The 16,025-nt window shown below is 39.2% G+C and overlaps 1 protein-coding gene across 3 annotated transcripts in view; it reads right to left on the bottom strand.

Annotated features, from left to right (window-relative positions):
• Positions 1–1,291: 1,291 nt before the first annotated feature.
• The window catches only part of LOC140323614 (putative nuclease HARBI1), an 84,509-nt gene continuing 69,775 nt past the window's right edge, over positions 1,292–16,025 (bottom strand). The window contains exons 2-6 of one of the 3 annotated variants that reach the window (XR_011919409.1): positions 7,595–7,787; positions 7,172–7,445; positions 6,755–6,811; positions 2,101–2,454; positions 1,292–1,758 (exon numbers count right to left, since the gene is read on the bottom strand). Coding sequence is in view for 1 of the 3 variants with exons in the window: in XM_072400842.1 (XP_072256943.1) it covers positions 2,255–2,454; positions 6,755–6,811; positions 7,172–7,304 (390 nt within the window). In the remaining 2 variants the exon portion in view is untranslated. Of the gene's footprint in view, positions 1,759–2,100; positions 2,455–6,754; positions 6,812–7,171; positions 7,446–7,594; positions 12,398–16,025 lie in introns of those variants that run through there. The other 2 variants (XR_011919410.1, XM_072400842.1) reach the window with 2 other exon arrangements.

Genomic DNA, 16,025 nt, shown 5'->3' with positions numbered 1-16,025 from the left:
GGTTAACCAAATTTAACCTATTTTTAATCGTTGTGGGTTTCCTGCCTTCCGGGAATACACCAATAGAGACTTAGGCCCTGATTTACCAAGCAAATACGCAGAAGCTCGGCGCGCGTAGTTACGCGCCAATATACAAGGCGTTTTTCTGTGGGCCGGAGCCGAGTGCTAGTACACGCGCCTTCACTTGCCAGCTGGATTCCTGCCTTGATAAATGAGCAATAGGGGTCGCGAATCTGCCAATTAAGGTGATTAGTTTGCAGCTCCGCGATTAAGGAGGATCTGTTAAGCTCTGTCAATGGTGAGGTCATAGCAATTATTAGGGCACACCTGCTCCCTGTTCTGTGCGCATCTACAGTCCATTACAGGTCAATTTGAATCTTTAATGCTTCATCTTCTTTTAGGTAAGTGCTACTTTTCTATGTTACATTGTACTCATTAACAAAATTAATTAATTTATTTTTACATTTGTTGCACTGTTTTCATACTTTTGGTTTGCTTGGCAACACTGCAAACGAATTTATATCAAGCTGTATATATACGAGTTAACACTTCATAATATGTCATCACACAATAGTATTAATTTTAAAAAATTGTCACCAAGCATTTGTGATCTAATTAAAATTTCATTGTAGTTTGGCTTGATAGAAATCAAATATTTGAAAAAAGGATTGTTGCCAAAGATGTATCAAAAAACATTTAGTGATTTCCCTTGTGTGTGTATGTCAAAATACATTTAAATGCATTTAAATACATATGCATTTTCATTATTACTATTTAACTGGACTGTTTTGTGGGGGGACAGGACTGTTTTAAACTAATATTCAGTACAAATGTCTGCATGATTTCCACTCCAAACTGCTACTTGAACCTTGTTTGCTTTTGTCCCATTTTCAAAGTCACATTGTCACATATTGGTATTTTAATGTATTATGTACATATTTATTATTCTGACATTTGCACTTATGTTGATTTGCTGCCACACAACTCCTGTGTTCATTTGTGGTAGTGTTATAGGTTTGTTGTCATTGTGCTGTGCTTCCTGATCTTAGCCGTATTTTATATAAACACATTTCCACTTGCTGTCCAAACTGTTTCCAATTAGTTGTCCAGCTGAGCTGCATACTCATTCTAACACACTTGATGGTGATGGAAGGAGGTCCAGGTTGCCAAGCACAACATCAAATCACAATGATTGCCAAGCTCACAAGCAGGGTCAAGCACTCCTACATACCGGATAGTATTCTAATTGTATTAGTAATTTTGTATAGAAAAATGCCAGGGACAATTTAACTTAGTGCCAAAAATATTTTATTGATTTGTGCCAACAAACTCATTTTTTTGCTTCTTAAACCAATGACTAGAATGTCAAAAGGCGTTTATGCCTTTCCCGCCAAGTCATCCATGACCTGTACATCTTTCTGGAAGGTAAAATTGCTGCAAAAACCAAGAGAAGCTAGGTTGTGCCAAGAATGATGAGGCTCCTGGACACTCTATATATTTTAGGAAGGGACTCCTTTCAAACCATGTCACCCTTAATTTGTGCACTGAGCCAGTTGACAAATTCCTGGGTGTTTCTGAAGGTTTCAATGCCATGTTAGACCTTGACCCACTATATATTCACTTCACATCAGCTTGAGAGTGGAGGAACACAAAGGTGGATTTCTCCTTTAACCGGAAGCAATATCATCCACAAGTGTACAGTAGTCTAAAATGTGACATTCCAGAGGCTTGGCAGCACAGCAGAGGGATGTTATCGCCCTGTAAAAAAATAGATTACATTATTAGGATGTGTTAAGCAGCATGGTTAATCTTGCTTTAGTGGTAAATACATGGTGCTTGATTGTATTTTTCATGATTTTCTGGTTGCATAAGCAATGCTTGCCCAATTCTACACTAAATTGCACTCTGCCCCAGTTTGGCAACATGTTTTTGTAAAGTGTCACATAAAGGTCCAGCTCCTACACAAATATGTCTGCTATTTCATTTCCCAAACGATTAAAGTGTGCTTTCTACGACTTAAACTCCTAGGTTGGTTTGTAACCAAAACATGATGTGCTGAAATATGTAATGCATGCATTGTAAACATATGTAAATACTTACACACAAAGACATTAGCAATAAGTTCATCCCTGACTCGATGGCCCTTTGTTGTGCTTTGGTAGCTGGAGGCAGGATGTTGGTGCATCTCTGGAATGTCTCAGGTATCACCGTGGTGCAAGCACAGGTTATGCAGGACGAAGCATGCCATGATGACTCAGGCAGCTTTCCATGGTGCATACAGGAGCTCACCACCAGGCTGCGCCAAGCACAGAAACCGTGCTTTTAGCAGCCCGATGGTGTGCTCCACAACCCGCTGGCTTTTATGCAGAGCCTTGTTGTAATTATGCTCTGCTTCAGACCGGGGGTGACGCACAGCTGTCATAAGCCATCGAAGCTGCCCGTATCCTTTGTCAGCTGTAAAAAGAAAAAAATTTTAAGTTTTAGTTCTTGGTATAGTAAGTGTTCTGTGAATGCAGTGTAACACTAGAGTTTTTTTTACAAAGGTTGTTAAGAGTTGTGCTCTTCGGTCACTTTATTGCTTTTTTGTTGTTAGGAGACATTAATACTACCGACTACCACACTGAAGTACTGTGAGCTGTGAAAATAGTAATTATACTAGGGCTTCTGGGAATATCTGAAAGTTAGTTCTTTCCCCATGCTCCCATTATTGTACAATATTTATAAACTATTTGCTAAATTAGATGTTAGCACAACATATGACATATAATACAATATAGGTCATAGCCTGGCATTCTGACAATGCAAAGGGACATAGCAACATAACAGGTGTCTTTAGGAATTTACTACTGTTAGTTGTATTACAGTAACGACATTATACATTACCTATTAACCAGCCCTCAGGCATTTCTCCAGAGATGAATTTCTGGTAGAGAGCTGTCTGACACAGGATATAGGCATCATGACATGATCCTGGGAAACCTGTGCGTGCACTTTCCTGTTGGCATCCCAGACTATTTGTACATTCAGCGAATGATATCGCTTCCGGTTGCGAAAGGTGATTTCCTGCAGTTTAGGGGCCTGAATTGCCACATGGGTGCCATCGATGGCCCCCAAAACATTAGGAGTTCCCGCTTGCCTGAAGAAATCCACCTTTACCTTCCTCCACTCCTGAGCTGTTTGAGGGAAGTGAATATACATTGGGACAAGGTCCACAATGGCATTTATGACCTTCACAAAAACCCTGGAAACTGTAGGCTGGCTTAGTCCACAAATTAAGGCCGAGGAGGTTTGAAAGGATCCCCTTTCTAAAATATACAGAGTGGCCAAAAGCCTGGTCATTCCTGGCACTGCATGGATTCTCTTTGTTTTTGGAGCAATTGTAGCTTCCAGCAAACTGTACAGGTCATGGATGACCTGCCGGGACAGTCGGAAATGCCTTTTGACATCCTAGTCACGTAAAGTCTCAAGGCAGTTACGCTCCAAGAAAATGCTTGCTCCTGTGGTTGTTGTTGCTCCTCCTCTGCAGTAAGAAACAGAGTTGTGTTTAATGCCACAACAGCAGTAGTGAAGAGCAAGTCTACTCTTTTAATCCTGCTCTATGACAACAACAAGCAAAATTCTCGCCTGGCGCACATTTAAGTGCGCATAAACGTGATCATAAACGGCTCACAAATGTGCGCACGTACTGTATCCCTATAAATTTGCACAGAGCTTCTTAGCCATTCCGCATGCAAACCAAAACTTTACAAAGACAAAAAAAGAACACACAAACCAGAAGGCTGCTACAACAAAAACGAAAAGTAAGAATACACCATTTACTTTATTCCTCCAAAAAATGTTTTTGGTGTGTTGTCATATAACTCTTTTATTTTTTCCTTCTAGTAGCATGGAGCCAAGAAGAATGGCCTCCACCACCATCGCTGCTGCCGGCCCCGCCACCACCACCACCCCAGGGTCTTCAGTTCATAGACCAACAGGCAGCTCCCTCAGGCCAGCTAGGTTGCTCTGTGAAGCTGGCCAAGTAACATCTAGGCCCCTGGCCCCTCAACCTGGCACTTCAGCCAGTTTGAGCTGGACCAGGGGCTCTGCTTCCAAGGCAACCAGCTTCACTCCTGAGCAAAATACAGCCCTCATGGGGTCCTACGTACAACATTTTCCACAACTCAGTGTGGGCTTGCACTCCCAGACCTCCCATGCTGTAAGGCAGGGACTCTGGGAGGAAATTGCCAGGAGTGTTAATGCAGTGGGCAGTACACAACGGACCATTACCCAGTGTCAAAAACGTGTGAGTGACATCTTCAGACACGTCAAAAGGCTCCTGGGCACAGAGGCTGGAAGGAGTGGGACCTATCGTGAACATCTTGTGCAGCGTCTCAGGGAGTACGAAAGGTTGGCGTTGCCATTCATTGGGACAGAAACGGTGGTAGGGGTGGACTACCGGGATGCCTCCGATGCTTGGCAACCACGTAAGTTCAATCCTTTTACATTACCTAATTACCAATGAGAATTGATTTTTGCATTTTTGTGGGATTGCAACAGTTTAGTCATTAGCATTGAGAACAAAATAGGATTGTGTTTTTACTTATTTATGTTTGGGGTGAAATATGATATCATTTTTAAAATGACCTCTTTAGTGTATTTTTACCTTCTTTTGACTTGCATTACCAATGTGTGTATTTCGAATTTTTTTACAATAGTTCCCATTTAGACGCAGCAGTCCCCTCCTGCCCTCTGTGCTTGGGGTGATGTGGATGATGAGGATGTCACTTTGCATCGAGATGACACTGGGCTTCCTCCTGGTAAAATGAACCTTCATGGTGTATCTTGTTTGACATTGTGCACGTGTCTCTAATCATGTTTATAACCACACTCATGTGTAATATGAGTGTTTCGTTTCACACATTTTTGGCTCTGGTAGTGGTATGTTTTGTGGTTAGATTTGTGGTGAACCGATCAATCCAAATGAACTTGGGTTGGAGTCAAGCTCATTCTATTTCATTTGTTTTTGTGCTTTTTTTAACAGATCACCATCTACAGGAGGACGTTGTTGATCCACTGCAGAGAAGCCTGGAGGAGAATACAGGTAATTTGGTTTGTGTGTGTGTGTTCAGCCTTCCAAAAGCTAAGTAATAACCTTCGATCTTTCTATAATATATATATATATCTATATATATAAGTTTATTAAGTTAAGTTTTCTTGGGAGAGGATTCTGGTGCAAACTCCCTTTGGGAATGTGTGAGCTTAATATGTCAAAAATAATTTTGCCTTTAAAAAATATTGGGGAGGTTTGATAGATGAAGACTTGTCACCACAATCATTCATTTTGATGTGATATATCATGTGCCTTTGTAGAACATCCATGTCTGCTGGTTTCTGGTTCTAAAGCGTTTTCATGGGCTGCATCCACTGTGGAGGCAGGCAAGAACTGGTCCATTAGTGTTTATTTTGGGATGTGTTGGGGGAATGAACCTTTTCCAATGTGTTCCATTTGTGTTTTTTTTTTTTGTTTAGGGTCCCTCAGGTGGACATTTACCACAAGAAGAAGAGGAGACACCTGAGGTTTGCGTAAGCAACCCGTGTTAATTGTTTAGGATTCAGAATAAATGTGTCTAACATTTTGTCTATCATTTGCTGATGTTCCAATGTCAGGATGCTGTCTGCATAATGTTATGATGACCCACAAAGTTATGTGATATTTTTTATTTTCCCTTTATAGCAACCAGTGGATGCAGGTGGATTGGGTCAACCCAGTGTGGGTTGCCAGCTCCTAAGCCTCACTCAGAGGCTGGTTGGCCATTTTGATATAGTAGTGGAGTCAAGTTCAAATAATTTGGAACTGGTGCTTACACTCCTACATGAAAACCTCAATCAAAATCGCCAGGACCGAGAATTTACCCAACATCTGGCAGCCATGCATCATCTTATAGAATCGGTCCAACAACAATCGGCCACTTTGGGTGCCTACATGTTCAGAGTTGACCATCTCTGTAACATGTTAAGTGAATCCCAGGGCCAACAATCTCAGCTAAATCAGGCAATTATTCACAGGCTGGGTTGGCAAATCTCAATAGGTCCTGCTGGCCCCCATCCCCTGCAGAGCAGCCAGCGCCAACCTTCTCCCCAGCTCCACCCTGTCCCCCGGCTGTTGCCTGGCCACTTCCACATCCTGGCCGCCCACCCTGTCCCCCTGCCTGGCCAATTAGTGCCCCTGCTCGCCCAATTAGTGCCCCTGCCAGCAAACTCGGCCAAGCTGCAAAAAAGATTGGTGTAGGATAGGAGCATGTTCGATATTTTATTGTTTAAAAAACCATTGTGTAAAAACTAAGCTAACTAAGGTGTTTGTAGAAGGAGACCAAAAAAATGAGAGGTAAATACTGACCAAATGTAACAGTATAATATACAGCTATTTCTTACATTGCACAGTGCTAAAGAATTCAAGTTATGTCATCTCATCTGTTTTGCTGTTTACACCGTGCCAAACAAGAAAAAAAGGTTATTCCTGGGGCCAAGCTAATTATGGCTATGGAACTAAAGTGATGCAGTTTGTTGGCAATGAAGGTTGTGGGTTTTCACAAGGGACAAACGTGGCTAAGTGACATTTAACCTTTGTCTTCTGTTAAAAGCTGCCTAGACATGAAGCTAGTCATACACTCCTAATGATACTTGATGGAGCTAGGCCTAACAAAGTATCTCCCACTTTAATTTCATGGTTTCTGAGGAATGTTCACAATATCTAAAATGGAGAAATACTTACATTCAGATACAGAACTTGTGTCCTGTGGAGGAGGTGCTGGCAAGGGCACTCGAGTAGCTGTAGATAAAAAGTGAACACCATAAGTAAAAGTGGGTGGGCAGGACTAAAGTAGATTTGTAAGGTTAGTTAAGGTGAATAGATTAATACAGAACTTCTAAATGATTCTTTTTGCCTACGTCCAAAAACTCTGAACATTTGTCAGTACAACTATGGACAACTAAACAACTCATGTCTCTTTTTCTTCATGCTAGCCAACAACCTGGAAAAAACCTGCATTTGATGCATGATTATTGACCGGAAGCTACATGAAATTCTGCTAGATCTTTGTTTGTATTTGTAACCAAAGTGGTGAAAGTAGTGTGATAATGTGCTGAATTGCAACATATGTTACAAAAGTTGATTCTAAGGTTAGCTTACAGGCAATCTCCTCGGCCTCGGCCGCCTCCTCTCCTTCATCGGAGGGCTCTGGCTGCAGATGTTGGGCATTGGACTCCTCCTCCAGAGATGGCCCCTCCTCTGGGGATGGCTCCTCCCCCCAGGGATGGCACATCTTCCTCTATGACTGGCTCCTCCAGTGATGTCTCCTCCTCCCCCAGGGATGTCTCCTCCTCCTCCTCCACATCCTGGGGGATGGCCAGTCACCTGTGTGGCCGCTGAATGATTTGCAGCTGCCGGCGTGATGGAGAGTTGGCTGTAATACAAAAACAAATATCCAAAATTATTAAGGGTATTAAAATATAGGAAGTGAAAAATAAACAGTTCTAGGCTAAACAATACTACTTTACAGAAACAACAAACATTCTAAAACACCACTCCTTAACAAGAGAAGACAAAACTTACCAGACAGGATGCAGTCCCCCACATTGCGCACCAAATCGGCCCTCTTACGCTTGAGGTCGCTCCAAGTGTTTTGTATTTGGGCGACAGTTGGGCACGTACCTGCAGGGGTCCACAGCTTGTCTGCCAGCCTCTCCGCGATTTGTCACATGACAAAAATCGACTTCTGCTGGTCATATCGCCGCATAATCATTGTCTAAAGAAAAAGAGTAACAAAATGTGAGCTATTTTGACAACAACCAAACACCTCTTAAAAACAAAAAAAGAGATCACTGATTGATATATTTTCTGTTGCAAATTGACATAGTTTGGTTCCAATTGTAAACTGTTTGTTAATATTGTGTGTAGATATATATGGGTATACTATTACTATTACTAAGAAGCTTCCGGTTGCCACCCCACTAAGCTTAATCCTAGTTAAACTGTTGTAAAAACAATATTGTGCTCCTAGATGTAAACTCTGTTTATCCGGTTTTAGGGAGGCATTTGTAAGTGCCAGTCATACATACATACATACAATCTAGGAGCAAAATGTAGTGACCGTTGCATTAGGTCAGATAATGCAGCACATGTGGATTTATTTTGTTGACACGGGAAAAAAAAATTAAATAAAAAAAGTGGATAAATACTAAACACGGGAATATCTATGTGACAGTATAATGATGTGCCTTCACCAAAATCAGGATTGTGGTCTCAGCTATCCAGAGGACATTCTACCAGAAGACTGTCCTCCGGACAAAGAAAGATAATTTCCAGCCTTACGTGATAGCGAGGAGGCAAATTAGTGATCTTTAAATCTACCTCTGATTGAGCTTAATGGGGTAGGATCATGAAGATTTTTAAAAACCGTACATATACACATCGAAATATCTGCATGTACATAGTTGTCAACAGCCAACTTTAGGTGTGTGGAACTCTACCCAGCTCTCATCTGCAGCTCTATTCCATTGAAAGAACAATAGAGGACGCTCCATTCTCAGTTGTCATCCGTGCAGAGGATTCCAGCTGCCCATAAGAGCTGGGCAGTGAGAACAGCGCAGCTAGAATGAGATAGGGACACAGGCTGTCCCTCCCCCATTCTATAGCTGTGCTGTGGCTTTTATATAAAAAACTACTTGGTAAAATATATCCACTCTGTGGGCATGTGTAACGACATCATGGGCACAGTGTGATATCTGTGTGTGGGAATTCTGCATGTCATATCTTGCAGCCTTACAACTCTGTGTACAAGCACAGAGGACACTCATAGATAATTGTCCCAAAATATCCACAAAATCTCAGGTCACCAGATTTCAAGCATTTGAAGATATGGAGATCCCAATTGCAAACACAAGGAAAATCCTACATTGTGAATGCTTTTTCCAAAGCAAGCACATATGAGTCCTTAATTGAAAAAGTGGCCCCCGGGCCCACTTACATAGCAAGGAGCAAGTGTCCCCCCACTTCAACCTACATTTTCTGGTTTATGCACCTCACCATTCCCAATAAATTGGAGTTCCTTGAAATGTAGATATAAATTTTAGGGTAACACCCCAACTCTCCTTGCCACATAAGTGGCCCGGGAGGGCATGAATGGGTCTTTTCGCTTTGTGCCTCCTAGATGCACTTGCTTTCTAAACAGCAACAACCTCCAGGAAATGTAGTTAAGTAGTAGCTAGTACCATCCTCAAAATGTCAAGTAGTTACAAACAAGGGTTTAGGACATGTGAAGGAATAAAGACGGTGATTTCTTAGGCTGAGGAAAATGAGAACAGCCTTAACACACATTTAAATGTGCAAACATGCATGATGCATAAAAACACATTTAAATGTGCAAACATGCGTGATGCATAAAACACATTTAAATGTGCAAACATGCATGATGCATAAAAACACATTTAAATGTGCAAACATGCATGATGCATAAAAAAACACATTTAAATGTGCAAACATGCGTGATGCATAAAACACATTTAAATGTGCAAACATGCATGATGCATAAAAACACATTTAAATGTGCAAACATGTATGCTTATTGTACTAAAAAGAACCTCCCCCCCGCTAAAACTTAAAAAAAAAAATCACTTACCAGAATGATGAAGCGCAGGTCCCTCTCTGCAAACAATGGGGGTGGCATGATGATAACGCAGATATGAAACTTCCTGGTTTACTCCCAATTCCTGAAAAACTTGCCCACGCCAAGCATTTGCACATACGCCTGCTGTATGCGCATTATTACCCACATGTAACTGTTCTATGTTGCGCATAGGTACAAACATATTATTTCATATTAACCACCTGGGCGTTTCACTGATGTCTAGATTTCTGTACCAAAAGCGGTACACTATTTTTCATGAATTTTTTTTTTTAATTGTAGACCTGTAACTTACAGAAATATGTCCGAACAAGGGTCTAGTAGATATCATAAATATTAAAAAAGTTTGAAACACAATCATGTAAAAAAAAAAAAAAAAAAAATTACTTTTAATAAAATTAAATAAACACAAAAATCAGCTTAAACAAGAATACATAAATAAATCAAAAATACTGAAAATGCAATAATTCGGTATACTGTATAGTAATAAATTTTTCTAAAACACCTCCCTTGAGTCCAACGTCACATACCTATAGACAAAACCACATAAATATATTTTGTATTATTTTGTATTGGGTTGGATACGCGACTTTGTATTGAATCCAATACAAAATATTTGAATTTCCCGCTACGACCCCAGTCGACGGGCGCATGCACTGACATCATCAGGAATCGCCGAGGGACGCGTACGCCGGATTTTCTAATTCTTTTCGAATTTCCATGCAAAAAGTGTTAAATTTTTTGCATGGAAATTTATTTTAGATTGTAGGCTATAATTCATCGAATTACTCAATAATTACCTCTAATTCACCAAATTACCGCATAACTCACCGAAATATGTCCAAAATTTTATAAATTTATTAATAAAATTTTTTTTTATAAAACATAACAAAAAAATCTTTAAAAAAAAAAAATATATATAGTGTATAATGTAATGTACCCGTACAGTAGCTTATATAATATATATATAATACAATTATGTATATATTATATAAAGATTTCTTTGTTTTGGACTCAATACAGCTTTTTTGTATTGAGTTCAATACAAAGTGATTTGAATTTCCCTCCCCACCTTCCGCCCGCACCGACGCATGCAGCGACGTCATCGTGAAACCCCGGAGATCGTCACTGCACACGCCGGATGAAGAAAGAAGAGGACAGACGTATCCGGAGGAGCTGCGGGGACAGGGTAAGTATTTTTTTTTCAGTTGTATAACTAAAGTTGTACAATGTTGTATGACAATCCGATTGCAATATAACGCTTGTTTATATTTTTAGCTACCCCGACCTTGGTTCGGGGTAAACGATAGTAGCAAGTTTACTTACCCCGAACCAAGGTCGGGCTAACCGCCCGGGTGGTTAGTATACTTTTTGTATTTATTTTTGTTATATTTCTTTTTTGCATTATGGACTAACATGCCGGTTTGTACACTTTGAGCCAAACATTAGTTCTTGATTTTCAAGCCTTTCATGGTGTTTATTCAGTTTGAATTGCATGTTAGACCTTGCCCAACTATATATTGACCTAGTAGTGGAAGTACATAAAGGGGGTTTCCTCCTTTAACAAGAAGCAATATCATCAATGAATGTTGATGCAGCCAAGCCCATGACATCAGAAATCATAGGAAGAAATAGGCAAGCTTTTCAATTTGAATCATGTTAAGCAATATGGCCTAAAAGTTCCTCATTGCCTATTTCTTCCTATAATTTATTATGTACACACATAAATGCATACATACAGATATATATATGCATGTATGTACATACATGAGTGCACATGAAACAACTATACACCTAAAAAGAAAAACTTACTGGAATGAGGATCCTTCTCTGGAAATTTTTTCTACTAATAGAACAGTTCACACGCACATAGTGGTTACATCACACTGAGTTTTATTAAGCCAATTGTGCTGTTTTTAGCCAGTCAAACTAATCATAGAAGGGAACTGCTTAAAAACAAGCATAATAGAATTTTTGCATTGGAGGTCCTGGGACATAGTAAAGGAGATCACAAAAACAAACCACACAAAAAAAAATATACAAAATTTGGACAAAAACCTTGTTCAAAATTTGGACAAAAAACTATTCAAAATAAACCTATTTGCTAAAAGGTCACATTAAAATATAGAGAACAGACAGATAACACTAAATGTATATGACAAAATCAACCATAAAAATACACATGTAAACCCACACTTGCATATAAAGCCTAATTATTTCAAAAGTGGCCCAAAAATATTGCATTCCAAAAATATTTACCAAAGCAATGTGCTATTTTGACCTATCAAGGGTGGAAACTGGATCAGAAAACATTTATGCAGGACAAACATTTCAAGGTGGTAATATAAACATACTATTCTAATGAAACAATATGGCCAAAAACACAATAACATGGCATTAACATTGACTTCTTAATAGCAAAATGGACATTAAAACGTTCAAAGTACAAAAAACAAAGGCAGCTATTGTGCTAAATGGTAAGCAAAGTATCAAATGTAGCAACATACATTAGGCTAACAAACAAAACAACAGCCCCTTCTTGACCCAAAATTAGGACACAGGAAAAAAGCAAGTTAGACAACACCCTTCCATATGCTCATCATTATGCACACAGGTGTTGAAAATTAACATGCAATTGGGCATGCACACCTGAAATGTGGCTGTTTGTTTTTTTGATAGTTTGACATTCCATAGTAATTTATTGATCCGATCCTTTTAATTTGTACTATATATATATAAGTGTGCAGTATGCTGTGCTATATGCAATATATATATATATATACACACACACACATACATACACATACATACATGTATATATACATATATATCTACAGGAGCAAGCAAGAACTTGCATGCGTGCTTTGGACATAGGTGGAAAAAATCTAGTTCATTGGCAAAAGCAAGGTTTTGCCCGCCAGAGCCTACTGGAATTTCTTTCCAGGCGGATCACCGGGTCTAGCATCGGATGCATTTAGGTAGACACCTGAGTTAAGAGCTGAAATCAGGTAACTCTTTCTAAACCTGAAAATATTAGGTCATGTAAAAATATGCTTATTTTGCAGCTAATATAAATGTTTAAAACATTTGAACAGGCCAAACATATTTTATTTAGGTCTAAGTGAAAGATGTGTGCCATTAGAAAAATGTATTTTTTAGGGGAACAGTGACTGTTAATGCAAGCTCGCCAGTGTCAAACTGCTGGGGATGCGCGGCTCCAGCAGCGAGATCATTTCAGTTGATAACTTTCGCGCAAATACGTTAGCGCCTGAAATTTAGTTAATAAATTGATCAAAGGCTTCCGATTTTAGATCGCAAATACGAACGCGCGAGCGAGCTTCCCATTTTGCTTGATGAATCAGCCTTCCCGTGTTTAAGGAGAAGACTAAGATCAAAGATAGAAAAAGATGTACTTGCACAAAAACCTGTCCTGTAATACCTGTGGTTAGACTGACTTGGGTAAAAATGGGTCTTATGAGCCCTAATCCTCATTGGAGGGTGCTGTAGAACTTCCCCGGCAAGATCAAAAAGATAATTGCTGCCTAAAAAAATTATTATACTCATTTATAACTTGATTGACAGTGTTCTGTTCATACTTGAAAACAACAGTCAGTAGTTCTTATTTTAGTTTCAATTATTTATGCCTGAAGATATATTAATAAAGGGCAAAGCACGGGAACAAATACACTTTTTGACCAGTCCTCTTACTAACCTTTAAGCAAGCATTTAGCATATTCCAAACAACAAATATCAAAGGTATAGGAAAGGTGCATTTCATACTGAAATCCATAGAATGCTAAAGTAAGGCTTCTTAGCAAACTGAAATGATGTGGAGAGCAGGACTTTTGATCTAATTCTGCAACTCTCTCCCCTTCCATGAGAGCAGACTGCCATGTAAAATACCAACCTTCCTCTCCATCCCAGTGATCTTCACTGTGTGGTCTGGTTCTCTACAACCTGTCTTCTGGGAGTGTTCCCACTGCCTCTTGTACATGAATTGCAGCCTATTTATTCCTATGGATGAGCCAAATTTCAGCTGTGCTGTGAAATACAGTTTACCCAAGAGAATAAATGGGACTGTTGAGCATGTCTATGTTAATATATCTTTAATAGGTATTATTAGTCTGTAATATTTATATGTAATCTCTCTTGCTGGCAGTCAAAGATATTACTATATTTGTTTACAGAGAGAACATAACAGAATTCCATTGATAAAAATTCTCACCAGTGTTCACAAATAAAAAGTAACCAACTAATATATGCTGGCAGGACATCACAGAGATTGGTTTGTATATAACCTATTACAAATGACCCACAAGCCTTTTAGATGAGAGTCTATTGTTTAACCTCCCGACCGTTAGGCCCGACCTTGGTACGGGCTAAAAAAAGTTGCTATAATGGTTAACCCCAAGATTTTCCGTAAATTAAAATCCCCACTTACCTGGTCCCGCTGTGCTCATCCAGCATCGTGTTCGTGTTCCAGCATCGTCCTCCGTCGATCGTCGTCCGTCGATCTCCCTCTCCAGCGTCGGGTGCCATCTCCTATACCAATGGGACCGGTAAGAAGCCGGCGGAACACAAGATGCCGGCCGGCGGACCACAAGATGCCGGCCGGCTTCTTACCTGGTCCCACTTATCGTCCCGCGTCGTTCTCCTTCCAGCGCCGGGTGTTCTCTGAAACAAGAAGCCGGCCGGCAGAGGAAAAAAAAAGCCGGCCGGCGGAAGAAAAAAAAAGCCGCCCGGCTTCTTGTGCGTGCGTGCGCGATGACATCGGCGCGTGTGCGGGAAATTCAAATTGAAACTCATTCATTCATTTTGTATTGGATTGGATACAGGAGTTTGTATTCAATCCAATACAAAATGAATGAATGAGTTTCAATTAAAAATAATAAATATATTACTATACAGTATACGGAATTATCGCATTTTCAGTATTTTTCATTTATTTATGTATTCTTGTTTAAGCTGAATTTTGTGTTTTTCCTTTAATTTTATTAAAAGTAATTTTTTTTTTTACATGATTGTGTGTTTCTCTACTAGACCCCTATTCGGACATATTTCTGTAAGTTACAGGTCTTTAAAAAATTAAAAAAAAAAATTTCATGAAAACCTGTAACGCTTTTGGTACAGAAATCTAGACCTCAGTTTAACACTCAGGTGGTTAACACTTGTATAAGCATTGTAAACATTATCTCCTAACAGAAATTGTCAGCATGGAAAGATATTTTATCAAAGTGTACAAGAACGTCTCAAAATTAGTTGACAGCTGACACTAATAGAATGATCTATTTCTCAGAGGGCTGCAGAGTTTGCCTAATCTGGGTTATTAAATTATTATAAATGGTCAAAAAAACTTCATATAATTCCAATGTACATGATAATATAGGATACCTATATTTATATGAAAGTACAGGCATTTTGCTGAAGTAGGACAAAGCAAAAGATCATAATTTAGGATAACCTCATTTTACAAATCTCCTTCCTCCCCAGCTTCTCTGTTGTCCTGCCATTGTAAAGAGTTATCAAGTGCTTTTGGGTATGGTATACATATATACTTCTGTCTCTCTTCCGTCAAAATGCAGTGGTTACAGACTGAACACTGTCATCAGTGCTTTCATGCTGGGGTTCCTACGAACGCATTTAAAGTGTTTTTTTCCCCATTCACTCTGACAATATACAGCAACAGTTTATTTATTTATGTAATTATTTTTGCATATTATTTTCATTTGTTTTTTTTCAAAGCATAAAAGACATCACAAATCTCTGATAGAAAAACAGACACGTTTTAACAAGCAGTCAGTTAGTCTTATAATATAGTAATAAAGAAACAATTTGTAATAAAAATGATTTTGCAAAGATTAAAAAGTGTATGTATCTATTTGTGTCTATATAATCATGATAATAAATAGTCAAGAACGAATCCTTAAGAGACCAAGTACACGTATACATGCTATTATTGATAGCACTAACTCATTAGTATGATCATTTTTGCAGACTGCAATCAAACAAACAAAACAAAATTGTTAAACAAAACTACATACAGAGCCCATGGAGTATCTCAACAATAGAACAAATGTCCTCACAGTTTCTAATAATTATCAAAAACAACTCTATACCAGAAGAAGTGGGCCTTTCTCGCTTACCGAACATTTACCGTATTTTTCGGCGTATAAGACGCTCCGGCATATAAGACGCACCCAATTTTAAAGGAGGAAAATCTAAAAAAAAAAGATTCTGAAGGATTATTCCCCTTCTGATTACCCTGTGCCAATTTAAGTGCCAGTTTATCCCCTTCTGATCACTCTGTGCCAATTTATCCCCTTCTGATCACCCTGTGCCAATTTATCCCCTTCTGATCAC

Source organism: Pyxicephalus adspersus, chromosome 2, assembly GCF_032062135.1.
Source record: "Pyxicephalus adspersus chromosome 2, UCB_Pads_2.0, whole genome shotgun sequence".
In the NCBI taxonomy this organism is placed as follows: domain Eukaryota; kingdom Metazoa; phylum Chordata; class Amphibia; order Anura; family Pyxicephalidae; genus Pyxicephalus; species Pyxicephalus adspersus.
The sequence above is the reverse complement of the archived record's forward strand: the minus strand, read 5'-3'. Positions and strand labels throughout refer to the sequence as shown.